Here is a 24,377-nt window from a genome sequence, read left to right on the forward strand (position 1 = left end):
ATTGAATCACCATTTTGGAAGTCTTCGTCTTGTGAGCTTGTGTAATACAGTCTGTCTGGTCACTTTACAAGAATATATTGCAAAAATGATTATGATCACAGTTTGCTTAAATCACTGTACAGAGATAAAAGTAAAAGTGATTCATTCTAAGATTGCTTTTAGGTTATAAACCAAAGGTACATGCAACTGTAAAGGTGTCATGAAAAACGCTCGGCCTGATGCCACAAGGTGTCCTTCATCAAAAGGGAAACTAAGGGAGAGCAACAACTTGCATCACTTTGCTTGCTACTTCAGCACCTGCTTGGCAAGCATCTGCCATCGAGTATTTTAAACACTTATACACAGCATGTACCATTCTCATTTTTGGAAGGCAGCTTGCAACTGTACTGTTCCTATCTTTATCGTTCTGCAAGCAATCACAATATGCTTGTAAAATTTGCATCTCTAAAAAAACAAAAACAAACTGAATTGGCATTTTTAATGTAAAAATCAAACAAGGTTGACATGTCCTGAGAGAGTATCAAGGAAGGGAAGTGATATTTTAGAGCAACAAAGGGAATTCAACAAACAATAAACTCAACTTGCAACTGTGTATTGTTATGAATTTGGAAGTTTACTGCACTCAACATACAGGTCCTATAACTCAGTTATATCGATAAGTAAATGTGGATAGATAGCTCCCTTTTCCCTTGTCTAATGGGTAATTAAATGTTCCTGCGCTGTGAGTTACTTTGATAGTCAGGGTTTTGTTTTATTTTACACCACCAACGATAACTACAACACCAACGAAAACCCTCTGCTCCCGGCATTCTCCGCGCGCTCGCTGAAATGCGGGTGTGTTCAGAATGCATTTGCGAACTGAATTCCATTCCCTAATATGGACACTAATCGAATCGCTTGGCTGCGCCCCAAGAAATATAATGCGACAGCCCCCACCCAACGATGAGCGAACTGAATTCCATTCCCTAATATGGACATGAATCGGCTCGCTTGGGCACTCCAAGAAATGGGATGCGACAGCCCCCACCCAACGATTAGTGAACTCAATTCCATTCCCTAATATGGACATGAATCGGCTCGCTTGGGGACTCCAAGAAATGGGATGCAACAGCCCCCACCGACGGCGAACGAGTCGCGCCGGAAGCGAGCCGCGCCCGAGAGGGATAAGAAGGGAACGGAGAGACAGAAGTGGGCTCTTCTGGGTTCTTGTTCTTAGTTTCTGGGCTCTTCTGGGTTCGGGTTCTTGGTCCTTGGTTGGTGTTTATGCGGAGAGCACGGAAGGTGGTTGGTGGTTCTTCGGTCAAATCGACTCGAGCGGGTGTGAAGGATCGGCGCCTCGTCTTCACCAGAGCGTGTTCTGGAGCGCGGGAGGATCCGCCGGAGCTCAGGAGGCTGATCGCGGCTCGCCGGTGTCTGGATTCGGTTCGCATCAGCTCGAAGACCACACGAGGTGGACAGGTCCGAGGCAGGTTCTGGTCTTCAGCTCGCCTCTCCATCCGAGCTGGAGGCCTTAATAAAGACCGCTTTGGGTCCGAGTCTTTTGTGTGCGTGTGTGTGTTTGTGGCTCCAGCCTGCTAAGTAATGAATTGTTAAGTGCCTTGCTGTACATATGTGCTTATCAATATTCAGATCACTCTGCCCTTACATGCTCCCCTCCTTTCCCTATTGTTAATAAATATCCCCATTTGTGAAATGCATCAGCTCGTTCGTGTCCTTTCCTCCATTGGCTTAGCGTGCTGCGTGTTGGAGAATTAGCCAGGCTGTTGCCGCTGTAAAGGGACATTTGGACCGACGGAAGTTCGGTGGCCATCCGCTCGGGCCGCACACGGTTCGAGTACGCTAGCTAGCGTCTCGTTCCGTACAGGTGCCGTCGAGGGTGTAAAGACTCGGTAAATCGCCACGTGGATCTCTAGGTATTTTGAAAATCGGCAAATAGCACCTGCTTGGTACCACGTGGTAGAAATATTGATGCTTCACGGTCCGATAAGGGACCCGTACTTTTCGGAGTTTTCCGAAAAAATACGATCTAAATTCCGGATGATCAGCGGAGCCGACTCAACTGCTCCACCTGGCGGTCGTGCTCGTCGCCGACGCCCGGCCCGCAACAGTATAGGCTTTAACCAATCAGCATTTTAAAGAGCGATTCAAACTAAAGATGCCACGACTCGGAGTAGAGCATGGAGTAGAGATATAGTTTTATGAAGCCTTTGCATGATGCGAAGAGGTGAGTTTGACCCAAGTATTGGCAGAGCAAACTTGATGTTATCCAAAGAAAACTTTTTTTTTAAACCCTCCCAGTTGGCTCTGCTCATCATAAAATAAAGGTCAGAGACATGTTGAATGTAACCTCAACACTGGGAATAAAGTTACAAAAGATAATTGCATGGCAGTGACAACATGGAAAGTAACAATCACAATGGGGACCTACCCTCCACGACATAGATCTTTGTGAGTGGAAAGCTCAGCCGCTTTGCCAGGCTCTCAATAGCTTCTCTTAAAGGTCCTAAAACAAAAACAAGTTAAAAAAAAACAATTTTGTTTTTAGAAAATACAATTCCAAGTCAAATTTACCAACAGAAAATGCAAAATGCTTACACTTTTTGATATTTTTACACCTCACTTACCACTCATCTCTCAGATGTCTAGCCTGGATTTGAATCCCAACCCAGCTATAAACTGCCATCCTGGTGTTTCACGGGCAGGGTGATTTATCAGTGTGTGTGCCATCGCTCGGATCGACATTAAACGGGTGTCCCATCTGCTAGCATTCGTTGGTGGACGTAAAAGATCTCATGTTGTCCTTCGCGAAGAGTAGGGAAGCTATCGCTGGCACCCTGGCCAAATTCCTACCCGAACCAGCAGAAGGCATTGCATCAGCAGCAGAAATGATACAGCCACTCCCTCAGCAAATTATACTACCCCACAGCCTTGTGCTGCATGGAACCCAAATGCATTACAAGCTGGTAAAATAACCAAATGTAACTGAGAATTCTAGTAGTATGCCAATTATCCCATTTGATTTAAAAAAAAAATTGTATTCAATAAAAGAAAAATTTTCCACTCTCCCAATGAAAGCAATTCAAGGGTAAAGTTAGCTTGCTGATGACCAGTCTTCCTGACTGAACCATTACCTTCAGCAAAGCTGTGATCTCCATGGTACAATCTCCACTTTTATAAAATAGGTGGTTACCATCTCGACTCCAGAGGTTAGAGAGGCGTGAATGGAGAATCACAACATTAATGTGAGGAGGTGAAGAAAGATAGCTCGGACCTAAATGTTCCTCTGGAGGACGGTGAGCACCAATGTGCGGAAGAGCATTTTGTGACTGAATTTCAAAGAGTTGAAAATTAAGGGGAAGCTATTTAATATTCATATAAAATTAGGGATTTCTGACCGACACCACCTCCACCATTACCTTTTTTCTTGACAAAAGGCTATATGTTCAGAAGCATTCAATTAATCATGTATACCAATATGGCAGACGTTTCATAAAATAGTGTATGGAAATTTTGACCGCTTAAGTACAATCTGAACTCTCCATTTTCCTTTTATTCTCGCTCCTCAACCCTTTTCTCCCTCTTCTACCCTCCCCTCTTTCTCCTCGTTGCATTTCCTTTCCATTCCTCAATTCTCACCTCCTCTCCTGATTTCCTTGTACATACAGGGCCTTCAGAAAGTATTCACACCCCTTGACTCTTGTCACATTTTGTTGTGTTACAGCCTGAATTTGAAATGGATTCAATTTAATTTTTGTCACCGATCTACACAAAATACCCCATAATGACAAAGTGAAAACATGTTTTTAGAGATTTTTCACAAATTAATATTAATTTTACAAATATTTGGGCACATTAAGTTGAGGGGTGTGAATACTTTATGAAGGAACTGTGTGTGGTATTTACATAATTGCCAGACTAGATAAGTGTTAAAAATAAATTGTGGATTTACCTTCAGGTAAAGGTGTGAATTTATCAAACAGTGGAGCGATGTAATCTGCATAGATTGTCACAAGCACCTGTAAAAGTCAAAATTGTAGAAGGATTATTCACCCGAGCACAAATGTTTACTATTCACAACTTTCTCCCACATTAACCTTCAATGTATCACTTCAGCAGAATCAATAAAATAGGCTATACTAACAGTTTGTCCTTCTTTATGATCAGTAAAGATAAAACAGACTTGTACCAAAGACTTCAGAAAAACAACAATAACGGCAACAAATAAAGCCCAAATGAGGATTTATATGAGGAGTGATCAGTTTGTTTTTGTTTGTGGCTCAACAGGAAAATGCTACACAATCACTTTTATTTCACTTTATTTCTCAATACGAACTCCTTTCCTCACAATGCACTTCATCTATCGGTCTTCTAGCTTGGCTATGGTTCTGCTTGGGAGGCTGCTTCAAGCTTGGTTCTGCAAAACTCCTTTGTCATGCCCCTTTAGAAGTCCACTGCAGCTGCCATCACAGCATTGTCATTCTCATATTTGTTCCCCTGCGGAGCTTCATTCAGGTGAGGGAACAAATAGAAGTGAGACAGGGCTGGTGAGTAAGGTGGATGTGCTGTGGTAGAAGGTCATATCCACATTTAGCAGCAGTAGCCACAGAAAGGTGGGCTATGTGTGCAGAGGTGGTGTCTTGGAGAATCAGCACACATCTGGTCAGGTCAGGTCAGGTCAGGTATGGGAGCATGTGCCAGAACAGCGCGTCACTGCGTCCACTTTCCACCGGTACTGCAGGGGCCTCCGTCTGGCCTTCCCCCAGGCAGATGCCAGGCCCATCCCCATCTCCTTGAGATGCTGGTCAACCTGCTGCAACCACGAGGCACGTGGTGGGCCCATTGGCCTCTTCCACTCACGAGACTCCCTCGCTGAGAGAATCTGGTGAGCAGGATCAGCGTTAGGAAAACGAGCCACATGTCCATACAGCCGCAACTGACGCTCACGGACCATGCAGGCAACAAATCTCATCCGAGTCTCTCTCAGCAACCGCTCGTTGGACACAAAATCTGACCAGCGATAGCCAAGGATTCTCCGAAGAGACCTGGTACCAAAGGAATTAGGTCTCCGTCTCAGATCCTTGGTCAGAGTCCAAGTCTCGCATCCATAGAGCAAGACTGGAAGAACCAAGGACCTGAAGACTCGGACTTTCGTCCTCCCGCACAGGTACCGGCAGCGCCACACCCCATGATCCAGTGAATCCATGACTCCCCAGGCCCGACCCAGACATCTATTGACCTCTGACTCACAGCCAGCAGAGACATGAATATCACTGCCAAGGTAAGTGAATCTCTCCACGACCTCAATATCCTCACCACAAACAGACACAGACAGGACAGCAGCATCCAAGATGTCATTGAAAGCCTGGATCTTAGTTTTGATCCAAGAAACCCATAATCACAGCGGCTCCGACTCCTCATTCAGCACCTCGAGGGCCCCAAAACGATATCTAAAGTCTCCGCAAAGATGACTGCATCATCTGCGAAATCAAGGTCCGAGATATTGACATTCCCAAACGATGCACCGCAGCTTGATCTTTCCGACATCCTCCCTAGAATCCAGTCCACACAAGTGCTGAAAAGTGTGGGGGCCAGTACACACCCCTGATAAACTCCAGTAACAACTGGAAATAAGTCAGAGATGGTACCACCACACTTCACAGCACTCTCAGTACCAGAGTGGTGTTCAGACATCAGATCGATCAGTTTTGGTGGCACCCCACGAAGACCAAGAATCCTCCAGAGGACATCCCGATTCACTGAATCGAACGCTTTACAGAGATCAACATAGGCTGCAAGCAGCCCCTGCCGAAACTCTCGTCTGCATTCGGTGAGGACACGAAGAGCAAGGATACGGTCAATCGTTGACCTCTTTGGTGTAAAGCCTGACTGCTCTGGACGCTGGTGCTCAAGCGGATGGTGGCGAACCCTATCAAGAATTATCCGAGCAAAGATCTTGCCAGGCACTGAGAGCAGCGTCACCCCTCGGTAATTGTTGCAGTTTTGGCGATCACCCTTCCCTTTCCAGAGAGGAACAACAAGGCCCCTCTTCCAATCAGTTGGGATGATGCCTGTGTTCCAGGCAGAGCACAAAACTGCATGCAACGACACGAGTGCAGCATTTCCACCAGCCTTGAGAAGTTCGGCATGGATGCCACAGATCCCTGGAGCTTTACCCCATTTCAACCGGTTCACCGCAGCCCGTGTTTCCACAAGCGAAGGTGGACCACAATTGATTGGAGGGTCAGCAACAAGGATTGTAACACCATTGACGTCCAACTCGACAGCTGGTGGATCAGCCTGGTACAACCGCTCAAAGTAACCGGCCCAGCGGGCCTTCACTTCAGACTCCTCTGTTAAGAGCCTACCACTCTCTGCTCTAACTGCAGTGCTCCGAGGGATGGGCTTGGATGAACGCAATGCGCGAATTCCCCTGTGAGCGGGACGAGAATCACCTGTCCACAGGTGATGCTCTATCCCCTCACAGATTCCTCGCACATAGGCCTCCTTGTCCACCGTTAGTGCACGTACAGTTTTACGCCTCAGCTCCCTGAGCAGCTCAGCTCTGCCATTCAGCCTGGCCCTGCGACTCTGGTCAATGGTATCCAGTGTCCCTTGAAAGACAAAATTCTTCTTTGCCCTGCGGTGAGTTCCAAGACATCCACCGGCAACATCAAGGACGGTGGTCTTGAAGGTAATCCATAACTCTTCAGGACCCCCCAAAGCACCCAGACCCCCCAAGTGTCCACTCAGCCTGTTCGCAAACTCCTCAGCTACTCTCTCATCCTTGAGCTTGCCAACATCCAGCCTCGGCTGGGATGGTACCATTCTCCAGGATTTAAGGTGCAGCTTCAGAGTTGCTACAAGCCGGTGGTCAGTATTGAGGAACTGAGCACTCCGGTAGACCCTGCAGTTCTGGATCATCCTCCAGCGACCGTCAATGAGGACATGGTCAATATCCTTTGCCACACCGCCAGCGTTGGAATACCAAGTCCAGCGATGAGCTTGTGGGCACTGAAACCATGAACCAGCCACCCTAAGTCCATGACTTCTTGCAAAGTCAAGGAACTTCGTGCTATTCTGATTCATAGTTCCTGACCCATGAGGACCAACACACATCTCATAACCATCCCTATAAGTTCCAGTCGATGCGTTGAAATCCCCCAAGACTAGACGTGTATCTCGTCTGGGGCAATGATCAACCACAGACTCGAGCGTGGCGTAGAATGTGTCCTTCACGGTGAGGTCACTCGCCTCAGTCGGAGCATAGACAGAGACCAGGGAAATGACACCTCAGGAGTGACGAATCCTTAGTCTCATAATATGCTCGTTGACCGGTGTTACCTAAATTATCATTGGGGTCAGCTTATTGGACACAGCTACAGCAACTCCCTGAGTATGGTAACCATCAGAGCGACCAGAGCAAGAGTCGGTGTAACCACCCACCATGATCTTGCCGCAATCCGGTGTTCGAACCTCAGAGAGTGCTGCAATACCGATATCCAAACGCTTGAGCTCAGATGATAACAGAGACAGGTGATCATCCTCTCTTCGGGATAGGACATTCCAGGCACCCACCCGAAGGGACCGCCTCAGGTTAACCCAAGGAGACCACCGTCTGGTGGACAACACCTCAGCACCACTCCGACACACTCTCCCGCAATCTGACCCAGGGAGGTTACCCCGTGGTTTCCCTCCTTTCATCAAAGATTGGGGGTCCCGAAGGCTTTGCCCCAATCCCGCCATCTGGTGAGCTGCCCTGCGAAGGGAAGCTGCACAGGAGGTATTCCCACGGAGTGGGTTTTCAGATTTTTTTGCGTTTGTGTGTTTTGCGGAATGAAGGGTTTTACAGTGGCCGGAGTGCAAATCCTGCCACCAACCTCCTAATAAAAAAGTAATCCAGCTGCAGGAGTACCTCTGCAGACACAGTTGGGCACTAGATATGGATGGCCGTTGGCTCACAAGGAGCTCCTCCGCCCTTTGACAGGTTTTGTTTTTAATCCTGCCGGGTGTCCATATCCAAACACCCTCCTCACCAGAAAACCTGGTGGGGGAGACGGTTTAGTCACCGACAACCCGACCATGGAACAGGTTAGTACAGGTTTACATAGTACCTGTAGCAGGTCACAGATCTGACCTGACCTGACCAGAATGCACAACTGGTGCAGTCATCACAATAATACTCCTTGTTAACAGTATTTCCCTTTTCTAAGGAGTATACCATTATCACACCAACACAATCCCAAAGCACAGTGGCCATGATCTTTCCAGCTGATGATGTCCTTTTGAACTTGAGGGGGTGGGAACCCTGCGTTTTCACTGCATGCCCTGTTGCTTGGTTTCAGGATCAAAGTGGTGAACCAATGTCTCACCCTGTGTGACAATCTGCTGGAGGAAGGCGTTTGGATCAGCATGAAAATGGTCCAACAGCTCACAAGAAATGTCTGGATGAGCTCTTTTCTGGTCCACTGTCAGCATTCGGTGAACTCACAATGCTGACATCTTTGCCATGCCCAATTTGTCTGTGAGGGTTGAATGAATTAAACCAAAACTGACACCCAATGTCTCACCTACGTGCCTGATGGTTGCACGTCTGTCTCTCATCACTACTTCATGCACCTAATCCAACATGTTTAGCGCTACCACCTCAACAGGACGATCTGATCTGTGTTATCTTCACTGCTTGTTCTGCCATGCTTGAACTCAGCTGCCGAGGAAGGAGCATCATCCTATAGTATTACGACCATATCAATATGTATTTGCTTTGGAGGCAAGCCTTTCTTGTGCAGGTACTTTATCACAGCTCAGCATTAAGATTTCTACATTTGACTGATTTAGTGGGGTGGGGAGTTTCCATATTTTGAGTCCACACTCTGGAAAATCAACAACCAGAAATATGGAATGAGCAAGACCTATCACAACTATAACAGCACTCGTGGAGCACACTCTTATCTTGCACGCTCATTCTGAACAACAAATACCATTGTTAACTGAACAAGCTACTATTATGGCCCACATACCCAGATCACCCAAGCACCCCATTACGTCACATACATTGCCATTACCAGGAGCTTTATTGATTGATTATTAGGCTATTTAACAACCACTTTTGCGTACATAAAGGCTTTGTGTCAATGAAGGTGAAAATGGGAAAAATTCGCACTATATTCCACAATGGATATGATCTGGTAAGTGGTTCTGGAGAACATTTTTTTTTGAAACGTTTTTATTTTCAATCCATTATGGCCACCAGACCATGTGACTGATGACGTCAAATTTAATTCTTCACTCACATCGGGTAGTATATAAGATATATTAAGTTTCAGGGTTTTTTTGGATAAACATTTCGATTCAACCAATTTGGGCTGAAATATCCCTTCACCGATGTCATCGTTATCACCCAATATATTGGTGCAGCTCTGTAAAGTCGGCACTCCTCCGAGGAAATGACACCCAACATATAGCGATCCCGAGACAGTTATCTTATTAGTATTAGTTTAGCTAGCCCTTTCCATATGTCTAGTGGGTAAATGGAACAAGACGCGTTGCTTAGGGCTTGTCTATAGGTTTTCAATCCCCCATTTGTTCATTTATTTTACTTCCTTTTATTTCTAACAAAATCATCCAAGCATTCACGTTAGGCCAGTAACGCTATCTGCGGAGTGTCAAGAAGCCGCAGCAACTCGGCTCATTTGCATATGCGTGTCATTTTCCTGTTTAAATGGCGTGCCATATACCAACCGACGCCTCACCTCAGATCCTCGCCACATTCACCACAATGCTCACCATGATAATTACAAATGGCTCCTAAAATTCCTCACAACAACCTATGCCCTACCTCTTCACCACAAATGCCACAACCATGACCAACCACTTCAGTCTCCTCAGTACAATCGCTCAACCACTGCCAACATCTCAATGCCTTCACCACAACCACAGTTAGCTCCCTGGACATTGACCACTGTCTCTGAGGGTGCCAGGGGAATGAAGGACATTGCACGCTAGGGTGTTTCAGCACGTTCAGGGCCAGAGAGCACTCACGAAAACCCTCGGCCAATGTTAATTATGGAGCTGTGTGGTGTGGCCCGGCTGAGAAGAAATTGAAGCCATTTTCAACTCCAGACCCTGGCAGGGTGTGGTTACCCGCACAGGGCGATGGCTATACACCAATGGGGGAGGTCGGAAACGCTGACCAGGTCTGCTGATCCGCTTTCTGGTCCCTCCTACAGTCCGGGCTCCATAAAAGAGAGCCAAAATCGGGCTCAATCTCTCTCCTTTGTCCAGCTTACAAACCAAATCTCTTTAGAGCCCCAGGCGCAACCGAGTGGGCCGGAGCGAGCAGTTACCGAGATGTGGCGGGTCATCCCCGGGTCGCCGGCGCTCGGCTTTGGCTGCTTTCCACAGTCAATTATCATTAACAGAACACTTACAGACTCACACGTCCCCATTAAGCTTTTTCTCACACGTCTTTTTCTCCCATCTGTGCCCGTCCACTGTGGATGCAGGAACTAAAAGAGCAACGATTACTGATTTGCACCTTTCACACCTTCCTCTTGCATCACACTGCACCACATTTTTGCACCTCCCACTCATGCACTGAAGACACCCCAGTTTTCTTCCCTCATCCTCCTTCCTAAGCAATTGAATTGTGTATGTCCGTCGACCGCGCCAGGTACACAAGGTCACCTAAACCTCAACTGCTCCTCTTTCCGGGCGAAATCTAATTTCCGTGTGTGTGTGTGTGTGTGTGTGTGTGTGTGTGTGTGTGTGTGTGTGTGTGTGTGTGTGTGTGTGTGTGTGTGTGTGTGTGTGTGTGTGTGTGAGTGATGGCGTCTGTAACCTGTGTTAAATAAGTAAGATTGTAGAAGTTTATCGGGTTCACTCTGTACTGTCTTTCTTTTTGTAATAACTTGCATTTCTTTTTCCACACCCACAAATTCCTTGCTTTCCCCTGCTGTACATTTTGTGAATAAACCCATTACTTTGCCACATCATTTTTCTCACCCTTGCTTGGAATAAATTGCTTTGTTATAAATGTACCCAGCTCATTTTTGCCTTTTCCTTCATTGGTTCAGCATGGTCCGCACATTAACTTCGCTGAGAAGTTCTACCCCATCAATCTGTTTATTAGCTCTGCTTGGCTGCACCTGATATGGTAAGTTCAACGCAAGTACGCATCGAGGGCACGTGACCCTAAATGGCTAGCCATCCAAAGGTAAGGTATCACGTGAAGTAGTGTAACCCTGCCCGGATTGGCCGTGCCAATCGGCGTTCGTGGTTGCCCAGCAACCTGCCGGTGTGCAGAGTTATCTGTGCCTGGTGGCCTCAGGACCGGTTGTTCAGAAGGAACTCAAGTGCTTTCCCTTGTGGTGAGCTTCGAACCCGAGTCTGCAACGATATCCCATGGGGAGTTTATGACATTTCCCAAGTTCAAATTTTTTTCGTTGGGAGGTTTCAGAGAAAAAGATGTCCAAATTGTTGTCCTTTAATCCAATATGGCTGCTATATCAAGTGACATATCAAGTGACCAACGACATATCAATAAAATATTCTCCATCGGGAGTCCATCCTATGTTTAAAGTTTCGCATTGATCGGGCAAGCGGTTTCAGAGAAAAACATGTTTAAAGTGCAAATATATAGACGTGGACACACAGACAGGCGTTGCATTAGTCTCGCATCTCCTTCAGGGTGAGACTGATAACAAGGATACATCTTTATCCTTTGTAACTTTCATATCTACATGTTGGTTGGGCCAGAAACAAACAGATCACCCCTCCTATTCTTACAGCCATGCATTTGAAAAATAGTTTATATGCAGGATATTGAGAGAAAACACAAACTTACCAGACTAACAATACACACAAACAACCAGGCATATATGAAGAAATTTTCTCCTCCCAGTTTGATAATGTGTAGCAGCAGGCAAGACACGGGTAGTAAGATGGCTTCTGTAACAGCAAACTTCTTAAGTTTATCCTTCACAAAAAACCCTGCAGTCTGGAAAACGACAAACTATTTTCTCAACACGGAAGAGGGCAGGCATAAACAGGGGGAAAAAAACCACAATGACATAAAAAGGTAAAGAAAAAGCAGAATCCAAAAAAAATCAGTAATAGTTCAAGAAAAGACCCAAAAACTTTTACCTGTTTGTTAAATCCATGCCGTTCTTCAACCACAAATGTTGAGTAAACAGACCACGGTAACCCCACAAGCCACGAGTACAGAGATGCTAACAGCAAGAATATGGCCGATTGAGAAATCTGTTCAAATGCAGAAAACCATTCAAAGGACAAGATCACATCAAGAAAAAAAAACTACACTGCAGTTCAGTCATGTCACATCATCCCCGTCACAACCCGCATGCTACCTTTTATACGCCCATTAACCCCACCTAACCCAACCCTCTTGGAGTTTCATACGTGTGTCTGTGTCTCTTTCCCTCTGTGTCTCTCACATTTCCATGCTTATTGTGTCCACTGTCAGAATAAAAATAAAAGCAGAATAAAACATGTTATATATTGTAGAAAATAGTATAAATAAAAAATAAACAAAACAAAGAAAAAAGTTTTGTTTAAATTAAGAATCTTTCTTTGTAACAATTATGCAACTAAGTACTTGCTGCCAATTACACAGCACAATATGCAGAGGTGAAACTGCATAAATTTCATATATACACCCTAACCCTAAGTTTTGAAAAAAAGAGGAAAGTCGGCTACTGAGCAAAACGTCTTCTTACAAGGGGGTCCGGAGACATTTTGAAAAATTCATGTCAAAATATGCATCTTGGAGGTGATCCTGTACAAATCATAACAGAAAACGCCATGTGATGAAAGTGATATTTGGGGAAGAATTTTTTTTATTTCACCTGAGCATCCATTCCTAAGAAGATTTTTTTTCAGTTAGTACAGCATTTTGTTATAAAAGAAATGAATACCAAATACCATGTACCTTTCCAGGACTTTTAATACAAATGTTTAAAAAAGGGGGGGGGGGGAGGGGGTAGGAAGGTGTCACACGTAATGTGTTGCAGCGTCTATATACTCTGCAACCAGAATCACCCTCACTTCAGAGGAAGGTCGAGGGCTATTTTTGTATATAAATGGCATTGTCTCTTTTTCTGTGGCTATCTATATGTTTATCTTTGTCCCTTAAGCACAGCCACATATTTTAAGTTACAAACTCCAAACTCTGGGTACAAATACAACTTTGTGGGGAAGGGGAGGGGGAGGGGTAACATAGTCTCTGTGGCCGTGGTCGCACACAGGGGTGTGGGGGCAGATGAAGGGGGCGTAAATTATCTTTGTAAATGTGTACCATGTCGCACCACCTGGCGGTGGTGGTGGCAGAGGGTATGACAAATTCTAAATTTCCTTTGGCTACAATGTTACTTATTCACATTTCTCTTCCCACACAATTACAAAGAAATATCGATGTTTAGAAGTTTTGAAAGAAAAACGAAAAACACAGTCAGTCCGCTCATGAAGCTGTGCGGCTACATGTCTATTAATTACGTACTGTTTGAACATTAATTGCAACCAGACTTCACACACGTATGTCTATTAATTACGTAATAGTGGAATGTACTCTTCGACCCTTTCGACTGCCGAGACCCCTTCGAATGTTGAATACCCTTTAAGTCCCCCAAGACCCTAAAGACTCCAAAACACCCCGAGGACCCATAAGACCCAGAGGACCCAAAAGACACATATGACCCAAACAATCATAAAGACCCTGAGGACCCAATTAGACCCCGATAACCCAAAATACACCAAAGAACCAAGATCCTGAAGACCCAAAAGACCCTGAGGGTCCTGAAGACCCAGATGACCCAAGTCCCCAAATGACCTAAAAGACCTTGAGGACCCAATTGGACCCTGATGACCCAAAAGATGCAGAGGACCCAGAAGATGCAGAGGACCAAAAATACCCTGAAGACCCAAAAGACCCTGAGGAACCAAAACATGCCGAGAACCCAGATGACCCAAGTCCCCAAGGACCCAAATGACCTAAAAGACCCTGAGGACCCAATTGGACCCCGATGACCCAAAAGACACTAATGACTCAAAAGATGCAGAGGACCCAGAAGATGCAGAGGACCCAAAATACCCTGACGACCGAAAAGACCCTGAGGAACCAAAAGACCCCGAGGACCCAGATGACCCAAAAGTCCTTGAGGATCCAAAAGACCTGAGGACCCACGAACACTGGCTCTAAGAGAGACAGACAGGTGGACCCTCAGACCCTGATGACCCAAAAGACTCATAAAACCCCAAGGACTCAAAAGACCCATTAGACCCTTTTACCTTTAAGACCATTTTAACACTTTTGACATATTTAGATCCCTATACCCTGCAGATCTTTCATACCCCTTTGATCCCTATAACCTTTAGATCTTTACACCGCTAAGGTCCCTTTCGACCCCTCAGACCTTAACACCATTCAGACAGATTAGACCCTTGACCATTTAGACCTTTTTATACATGTCTCTCTGTGTAGCCTTGCTCCTTATGCTTGGCCACATCTTTTAAGTTACAAACTCCAAACTCGGGGTGCAAATACAACTTTGTGTGGGGGTTAACATAAGCTATGTAGCCGCGGCCTCACGCAGGGGGGTGGGGGGTAGGGGAGAGGGGCATAAATTCTCTATGTAAATGTATACTGTGTAGCGCTACCTGGTGGTGGTGGTAGAGAGAGTGGGTATTACAATTTCCTTTTTTACCTGTGCAACGCTGAGGTTAAAGCACTTCGCATGGGAAAATTTGTTCTCCTCTTCTCCCCCCACCCCCAACAAAAAAAACCCGGAGGGGGCTGTCAAAGCCTGTCATTCTGTGTGACATTTCTAGTGGGAAGGGAAATCAGGATGAACAGGGGGCAAAGGAGGGGTGGAACGGGACATGAGGACGGGAGTACGAGTTAAAGCACTCCGTGCACGGGTAAATTTGTCTTCCTTTCCTTCTTCTCGCCAAAATTTTTGGCAAACAGGATGATCAATCGGTCTGTCAGTGAAGCGACGGGTAGGCTCTGCGAGTGCTTGGATTAAAAATAAAAAACTGACCAAAAATAAAATAGATAATTAGCCTCTAGGCCTCGATCAGATATTGTGCTAATACTCTGCCTTGATTTTAAAATTTTTCTTCTTCCTGGGAGTGAACGAGTAATATGTTTTGTGAAAACTGTTTGTTTAGGTTCTATATCGTGATTTGTTGTCAACAACACAAATTTAATTACCACCATGTTTACACATGCGCCTGTGATTAAAAAGATTGCTTTTCATAGGTTTATTTTAACACTTCCGTGTTCAGGCCTCAAGCCAGTACGTTGCTTCCTGCAATGATTAAGTAATATGTTTTGTGAAGATGGTATGGTATGTTGAGGTTGTCGTGATTTGTTGTCAACAACACAAATTTAATTGTCATCGTGTTCACACGTGTGCCTGTTATTAAAAAAGATTGCTTTACGCACGTTATTATAAACACTTCCGTGTTTTTTATTTATTTAATGTACAATGTCGAGGCTCATATTATAGCTAACACACAGAACATATAACAAGGGGAGCAGGAGACAATAGGGGTGGGAGAGGGAAGCACAAAACAGTGGGGAACAGAGAAATTATGAGATCTGTGGAAGGGAGAGGAATTGGACGGAGTACATGGGGTAAACAAGATGGACACTACAGGGACTTTCAGGAAGGAAAGCAGGTAATTTGAAGGAGGTGGGTTTGGGGTGGATTAACGGGGGTAGAAAAGATCATGGTTTTGGCTGGGGGACAATAAGAGGTGGTGGTGAACAGCTGTTTTGAAGACCAGAGGGAAGAATGGGATTGAAGAGTGTGTGGGAGTTTGTTCCAAAGGTGGGGGAAAAAAGAGGAATTAAAGAAAGAAGGTGAGCAGTGATTCTTGATCTTGGTAACTTTACCAGAAGGGGGTTGCTGGCGGACCTTGAGCACCCTGCAGTGATATTGGGGGGACAGATTGTAGTCAGAGCAGGGGGGGGCAAGGCCAGAGAGGAGACGGTAGAAGACAAAAGGACCACAAAACTGCCTGCGGTGAGAGTGAGAGACTCAAAGACTCAGCCTCATTGCGGGAGATACCAATTATCCTACATGCCTTGGTTTCTACAGTGTGAAGCCGAGAAAGGTGAGAGGTGGAGCGCCAGCCCAGAGGGCAGAGCAGTACTCCATTAGGTTTTGGACGAAAGCTTTGCTCGTGGTAAAGGCCCAGTCACACCTTGACGTTTTAGCCAGCAATGGCAACGTATTAAAATGTATGTAAAACGCTGGCTTACGTTGAACTTTTGATTTTTTTTAAAGATTCGGACGTATTCATAACGACTTGGCCTTATGCATAACGTATTAGTAACGGACACAGAACGTTTCGTTGTGTTATAGATAACTTATACCAACGAATGCTTAGCCTGTTGTCGGCCTTCACAATCTATGCCCAACGATAGTCTAACTTGGGCATAGCGTGCTGCACGCATCACCGACGATGACGTGGCGTAAGTTATGAAAAGGCTGCCGCACAACGATTCAAATCATAACCGCCGCATAAATGGAAGTGTCAATATCACAGTCACACCTTGGCGATCTTGCCAGCGTATGCCGACCTCTGAAAAATGCGTCTAAAATGCTGGCGCACGTCGAATATGGTATGGGTAAGTTTGCTATGCGTGAATAGAACGCTAAAGTACGCTATCATAAGTCGTATTAAATGGAGTACGTCTTGTAATTTTAAACATGTTGAAAATTTTACGACGTACTTGCCGTATGACACGCTCCGCATGCGATGGGAATAAGTTGTACGCACATCGATACACGTTACTTGAAAGGTACTTATAAGTCGAAACACGTCAAGGTAATGGTTAGCGTCAGTGTTCCAGACTCCTGGTTTTTTTTTTTTCTTCGGTATGACGGTGTTCAGTGTACAGTGCAGTTATGATTTAAATCGTTGAGCGGCAGCCTATTAATTATATTATATTATAACCGCACTAGAAATCGAAGTGTCAAAATCACCATCATACCGAAGGAAGGAAGAAAAAAAAATAAAAATAAATAAAACCAGGGAGTCTGGAACACTGACGCTAAACATTACCTTAATGCGTTTCGACTTATGAGCACCTTACAAGTAATGTGTGTCGATGTATGTCACCGATCGCGTAACATGAGTACAACACGTTACTCATAGGTTAGAAATAAGTTTCGGGTATGCTAAACATTACCTCGACGTGTTTCGACTTATGAGTAACTTACAAGTAACGCGTGTCGAAGTGTCAACGATTGCGTAACGTGCCGACAACTTATGGCCAATTGTTATGCGGAACGTGTGAGTCATACGCTGGCATAAGTCTTAAAATTTCAAGCATGGAAAATTTGAGGACAACCGAAAAGTACAACGTTTAAAGCCAGTGTACAACGACGTATGGCAGTATTTTTCAGCGTGCTCTCAATGTTATCAAAACTTACCCAAAATGTATTCGACGTGTAGCAGCGTTTTAGACAAATTTTCCAAAAATCGGCATAAGCTGGCTAAAACGTCAAGGTGTGACTGGGCCTTAAGGCCTCGAGTGAGTATGTTCTTCTCCAATGCCTGGGATTTTCCCAGAAGCTATCGAGTAATATGTTTTGTGAAGATCGTATGTTGCGGTTGTGGTGATTTGGTGCATTAAAAAAAAAAACATTTAATCACAAGAAGTTAAAAGAAAGAAAAGCAGTCCAAGTGCGTTTTGCAACAGCCAAAACTGGTAATTCATACGAAACCATAACGTCAACATTCCGGATTTGTGATGCAGGAAATATTTTAACACATATTTTATGGAATTTCCACAGGCAACACCGGGTACTTCAGCAAGTATTTATATAAATAAATAAATTGAATAGAATAAAGCAAAACAAAAGAGTTAAACAGCCTGACCTCAAACTCAGGACCATATTCAAAGGAAGACAGCAACCTTCCAGAAAAGTCCCACAGGTAAGGAATTCCTCCCAGTAGCAAGATGGCCTGCAAATAACAGGAAAGAAAAGCAAATCCAATAAACAAACAAATGAAAAAAAATCACTCAGAGTGACAACTTGGCGAAACAGAACGGCACAAGCCTCTGCCAGGCAGAACAGTTTAAATTTTGTATCCCACTGATAGGTTGGATCTGAATTCAGACCTTAACCAACATCGAATTGGCTTCTTCTTGTTACCTAACCAACTCATCCACCTAGTTTTGTCATAACTCGTGCACAACTTTTTGAGCTATCATGTTATACATAGGATTTAGCCCCATCTATCAATGGTGAAGAATGACTTTAAAAAAAATTGTCGGATCCGTATCCGGATTTAAATCTTCACCAGAATTGAATCAGATAGTCCTTTTCACACTTCCAAACCGGTCCACAAAGTTTCTGCGGAATCCAGCAATAACCTTTTGAGATATTGTGCTATAAATCGTTTTTGGCCCTATTTCTCAATGGTGAAGAATCACTTGAAAAATTCTCAAATCCAGATCCGGATCCAGATCTTCACCAAAATCGATTCAATTAATCTTTTTCACACACTGAACCTGTACACAAAATATCATCAGAATCCGTCCACAACTGTTTGAGATATCATGCAATATCGTTTATAGCCCCATCTGTCAATGGTGAAGAATCATTTAAAAATTAAATAATCCTTGTATCTGGATCCGGATTCGGATCTTCACCAAAATTGAATCGATTCGTCCTTGTCACACATCCAACCTGTCCACCAAGTTTCGTCCGAATCTATCCATAACCTTTGAGATATCGTGCTATATATAGTTTTTGGCCCGATCTGTCAACGGTGAAAATCATTTGAAAAATTCTCAGATCTGGATCCGGATTCAGATCTTCACCAAAATTTAGCGTCGCTGTCCTTAGCCGGTCACCTAAACACACACAAAAAAAAATTCAGAACGATTGCTTGAAAACAGTGGCCAAAAATCATGTGACAGAGAGACAGACAGACAGCCTAACATTGAATTTGAAGTGCATTGAATCTCACAGTCATTGGAAGGAAAAATTCCATGTTTTTATGTCGACTGGACAACAATAAAGACAAGAAAAAGAGCAATCAGAGATTGCAGACTCTTGCCAATACTTGTTTTGTGTGGTGTATTTTGTGTGGCATTTTTGTACTGGTTTGTTTCGTAATTAATGAGGCATAATTAGAACTGCCACTTCATAACTGGTGGCAGTAATGACCGTGTACCAAGACGTCCCGCTTTGATGCAACCCCGCTCTGATTAGACACCTGACCGTGACCCATGACTTTTTTAAAATTAGTATTGTGAATTTTTTTTTTCAAGTTTACCGCCGTTAGTGCAGCGTCTTTTACACCACCTTAAAGATCAGGTTTTTGGTTGCTGATGACTGTTATTGACGTTATTCGAAGGATGTAATCACATTAATAATCGTTGGTCAATTATTTTCTTACATTTGAAACTCAAAATATGCTAAAATTAACTTTTAAGTCAAAACTTTTGTCAGTGATCGAAAAACAGACCGGAATTTACCAAAGATGCTATGATGTCACGTTCTCCGAAAACTTTGTGAACAGTTGGAAACAGCGTGTGAACAATGGCGAGATGCGAATCAGAGAGTGATTTCAGCAGCGATGAAATTGAGCGTTTTCATTCCGATATTGCCGAGGACGAGTCGGAGGATGATGAGAATTTATACTATGGAGTTTCTGGCCCTGAGTCATATAAATTTGAGCCACTTGCAAGTGCCAGAAAACAGCCTATTTCGTGTACAAGTGACAGGACTGACTGCCCAGCAGTTCACACTGACAGACTCCACCAGACAGATTGGTTTGTAGATTTTCATTTTCTTGTTCGATGCATAAAATAATGTAAAATTTGATTTGTCTGTGACTTGACATAATAATTTTAACCCTCTAGTCGCTCAAGAGTCAGAAATAGAATGAATCAAAGATGGACCCAAATATATTATACACCGTAGCCTTGGCGTTGAAGTCTTTCTGACAGCTGAGCTTGACCCCAGCGAAAGTGAACAGTTAGAAAAAACCCCAACTTTCAAGAGACTGTTGCGGCATATAAATACCAAAACATGTTTAGCCTCATTGGGAAATATTCTACCAAATTTAGAAAAAAAAAAGTGCAAAATTGAACAATTTTTAACCTCCGCCATCGAAGATGGACGGAGGTTACTGTTTTCACCCGTCTGTTTGTTTATTTGTTTGTGAACAGTATTACGGAAAAAACTCCTGGACGGAATTCGACGAAACTTGGTGGGGGAATTAGGTATGGTCCAAGGATCATGCCATTAGATTTTGGACTTGGTCCAAAGTCCAATATGGTCGCTATGGTGGCCATTTTGAAAAAATATTTGAATTTTTGTTTTTGCATTTCTACATGTTTTAAGTGATGTCCAACCAAAAATAAATAAATTTGTTAGAGAAAAAAAAAATGTACAAGTTTTTTTCAAAAAAATTTCGATTTTATTTGAAAAATATTTGAATTTTTTTTTTTTTGCATTTCTACATGTTTTCAGTGATTTCCAACCCCCCCCCCAAAAAAAAATTGTTACAGAAAAAAAAAATTTGCAACTTTTTTTTTCAAAAAAATTTCGATTTTTTTTGGCATTTCTGCATGCGTGTCGATCTCGTTTAGTTTATTCAATCGTGGTTCAGTAGAGTCTGATCCGTTTTGACCTCCAATGAATAGGATATCAGGTTCACTTAAGTGACCCGGCAGTATTGGCGGCGGAGGTTTTGCACTCTACCGAGTGCTCCCCCTATCGTTTACAATCGAAATGAAATAGCCCAATTTGCTGATGCTGTTAAAAAAGTAATTTAATCAACAATAAGTTGATTTGTTGAGAATTTTTTTCATGCTTGTGTTTTTCAGAAAGTTTATTGATGTATTTTTCCATGTACTCTTTAAGAATACATTTCAAGGTTTTTCTCACTTAAACTCAACAATTGATTCTGTGACAGAGCAGTATCTCGAGAACTTGTCAACCAACAACTCATATTCACAGAGTGGTGATCTGATGTGTTTATGCCTGTAATCCTCGGCTGTGAAATGGTCACCACAAATGACAAGTCTATCCAAAGGGTCCTCTTTATCCAAAGGGTTTTCTTTGGGGGGAAAATTCGCCTGTTTTGTTTGTACAAATCTTATCCACTGCCAGCGAATGTTTGATTCCTTCGGGAATCGGTGGGAGCGATTACCCGTTTTCCAGCCATTTTCGCAAAACATGACGACACACGTATGAGGCATGATGTACAAATATCCAAATAACTTTGTTCTGCAATAATTCAAAATAAAAAAGGATAATATAGACAGTTGCAAGTTCATAAAAAGCGAAAGAACGGCCCGCTAAACTGGACACTTCTTCAATGAGCGAGTGAGCGTCTGCTTTGTTTTGGAGAACGTGACGTCACCATCCATATATGGCACGCGGATATTTTTTTTCAACAGCCTCGAGAAATAACAACTTCGGAGTTAAATTTCATTAATTTTCCCAATAGTTAGGCAACCACAATAGTTTGCATCGAACTATTTAATGCACATATAATCATATTGATAAATTTTCAGAACATGCTTGGTGATCTGCAACCTGCTCTTTAACACGTTACATTTTGTCCCTTTATGGCATCCTTGAAAACAGTAAGTTCCCTGTTTGGAATGATTTATATTTTTGTTTTACTGGCAGGCAGACAGAGTAAAAAGACCATCTCACTCCTCTTGCGCCTGTGCAATCGGGACGAATTCAGAGCCAAAGTACTGTGCTGTTAACCTCCAGGTTGGTTTTCATACTCGTGTTCAAAATACTGTTACGAATCTGGAAGCCATTTGCACACAGACAGACAGCAGCCCCCGCAGTTCAGTTATTTCGATAAGTATGTGTTTATAGTCAGGGTCCCATCCTTCTGTCTAATGGGAATTTTGTGTGTGCGCTGTGAGTTATTTTATAGTCAGGTTTATTACATCTACTGCAACAACAACAACAACAACAACAACGGCACCATCCCTCACTCAACCCGGTCGCCATTGCCCACGTGTTTTTGGCTGAAGGCATGGGCGCAGCCTCCATAGCCTCAGATCGAGGCTTCGCTCCAAGGAAGGGCATGGGACATTTCCTCCAGCCAATAAGTGAAGGGCGAGCATTGCACACGCGCCCCAACCAATTGGTGGCGATTGACTTTGTCTGCAGTCTTGGTGGCGATTGGCTTCGTCTGCGGTCTTGGTGGCGATTAACTTCGTCTACGGTCGTGGTGGCTTGGTCTCGGTCGTCGTCTGCGGCCCTGTGCAGTGGCTTCTCGTGGTAGTGGTGGCCAAGCAGCCAGGGACGTGACCCGTGGACTTCGGGTCGTGGGTTCGAGTCCCACCGTGGTGGTTTGGAGTCAGAGTGACCGCACGAGGTGGAAAGGTACCCCGGCCCGGCTCTAACGAATAAAGACCCACGGGGTCCATTTTCTTTTGGGTGTGTGTGTGTGTGTGTGTGTGTGTGTGTGTGTGTGTGTGTGTGTGTGTGTGTGTGTGTGTGTGTGTGTCTTTGGGCCCCGTCTGTAAGTAGAATTGTTAAGTGCCTTGTACATTGTGAATTACATTTCTTATTTGGGATAACTCTGCTCTGTGTCTCCCTTCTCGATTATTGCCTATTGTAAAATAAACCCCTGTGTTAAAAATTAGTGAGGCCCTTTGGGCCGGTAAGTTATCATTGGGTCCGACGGACTCTGGTAATTCCGCTCGATTACACTGGACTGAGGTCGCTAGAGCGACCCGGTTCGACAGAGCCCGTCGAGGGTGTGGTTTCCACGGTAGCTTGACTGCGTGGTTACTTAGGTACATTGGAGATCGAGACAATTAACCCTACGCCACACGGTCGAAATATTGGCGTCCACCGCGAATGGATCCGTGACCTTTGGAGTTGTCCGAGAGTCACGACCTAAATTCCAGGTGTTCCGTGGGAGACGACTCCACTGCTCCGCCTCGACTCCACTGCTCCGCCTCGTGGTCGTTTATCGCCACCGACCCCCCGGCCCGCAACAACACAACATTCGATTGAAATGAAGTTGCTCGTCGATCATCAATTGACGTTTGTCGATGGGACACGGACAAAGTGAACCGATTGCTTCACCCTGCTTTTAGCTTCACGTGTGTGGGGTAATAATTTTCAACATCCAAGTGCCAGTGTCATTGAAGTTTCCAATGAAGCACAGTAGTCTTACCGTGCTCTCAAGCTGGGTGAACAGTGCATGCAGAGAATCCAAACGGGCATGTTCCAGCTGGTACACACTGGCCTTGATGTAAGTCTTCTTGGGAAGCACGGCTTGGAGTTCCTCCGGAACATCGTGTGCCGCACGGTACACACACCTCTGCAGGATACACCAGCAATCACGTGTCAACTTGCGAGTGTCAGAGTACAACTGCAACTTCCCTCCGTGCAAATACTATTCAAGGGACTTACCTGGTGACAACACTCCTCGGTCACCCCATCAGTGAAGGCTCACACATGTGATATGATGGGCGCGGCCTCTCAAGGTTACCAATGAAAAAGGCTGAGCAGAAAAATCGATTCTACCCGTTCGTTAAAGTGCACAAAGGAGTTCAAACCGATGGGGAAAACCAGCTCGAAATCTCTTCAGAGGTCGTGAGTGTCCTTCTTTCATTCATTCATTCATTCATTTTTCGCTGACTCACATGGAGTGAGACATATTTCACTGTACAAGTCGTTTCAAAACATAACAGTTCCCACACTGAACCCAAATGAACTGAATGGTGGACTCAACAATTGAAAACAACCAACTTTATCCACGATGGCGGTAATTTTAAAGAGAAAATCGTGTGTAAAGAATGAAGGTGTGAGGTAAAAAATCCCGAATGAATGTTTTACTGTATCATCAATCAGCTTTGACTGAAGTCCGAGTAACGAATGTTAATCGAGTGACCAATTCACCACAGCAATGCATCGATACAGTCGGACCGGAAAGGCGACGCCATTGAAGCCCACGAGTCGTTACCATCGTGCAAACACGTTTAATCTTACGTAAAGTTATTATTTTTATTATTTTTACCTCACCTGTTTGTAGGCCAAGTACTCTTCCCACAGGTACAGCAGCCAAATGAAAAGAAAAAGAGAATAAAATATTTGGTCAGAAAGCTCCATTGTTCGAGGACAACCAAGAATTTCGTGTGCACACAATACCAGTCTCAACGTGTGCACTTTGCACTTTCTGACATAATAATCACAACGTAAGAAGTGGTCAAAATTAAATGTAAAGGAAAAAAAAATCGTGTGCTCTTTTGGAATCGGTGAGAAGAAGAAGAAAAAAAAATTCTCCACCTCCTTTTTATTCCACTTCTTCTTCAGTTAAAATACGATTGCTTGACGGGCACAAAGATC

The 24,377-nt window shown here is 44.2% G+C and overlaps 1 protein-coding gene and 1 pseudogene across 1 annotated transcript in view; both read right to left on the bottom strand.

Moving 5' to 3' along the window:
- Positions 1-24,357, bottom strand: part of ZMPSTE24 (zinc metallopeptidase STE24) — a 35,527-nt gene extending 11,170 nt beyond the window's left edge. Inside the window, exons 1-7 of the mRNA XM_085891339.1 lie at positions 24,054-24,357; positions 23,203-23,349; positions 17,908-17,994; positions 12,142-12,258; positions 11,843-11,995; positions 3,950-4,016; positions 2,429-2,503 (exon numbers count right to left, since the gene is read on the bottom strand). Coding sequence (XP_085747465.1) covers positions 2,429-2,503; positions 3,950-4,016; positions 11,843-11,995; positions 12,142-12,258; positions 17,908-17,994; positions 23,203-23,349; positions 24,054-24,140 — 733 coding nt within the window. The 5' untranslated portion in view covers positions 24,141-24,357. The remainder of the gene's footprint in view (positions 1-2,428; positions 2,504-3,949; positions 4,017-11,842; positions 11,996-12,141; positions 12,259-17,907; positions 17,995-23,202; positions 23,350-24,053) is intronic.
- Positions 6,258-9,039, bottom strand: LOC147021421 (histone-lysine N-methyltransferase SETMAR-like; annotated as a pseudogene).
- Positions 24,358-24,377: the final 20 nt, after the last annotated feature.

This window comes from Eptatretus burgeri, chromosome 8 (assembly GCF_056783735.1).
Source record: "Eptatretus burgeri isolate ZD-2024b chromosome 8, Ebu_testis_v1, whole genome shotgun sequence".
Classification (NCBI taxonomy): Eukaryota; Metazoa; Chordata; class Myxini; order Myxiniformes; family Myxinidae; genus Eptatretus; species Eptatretus burgeri.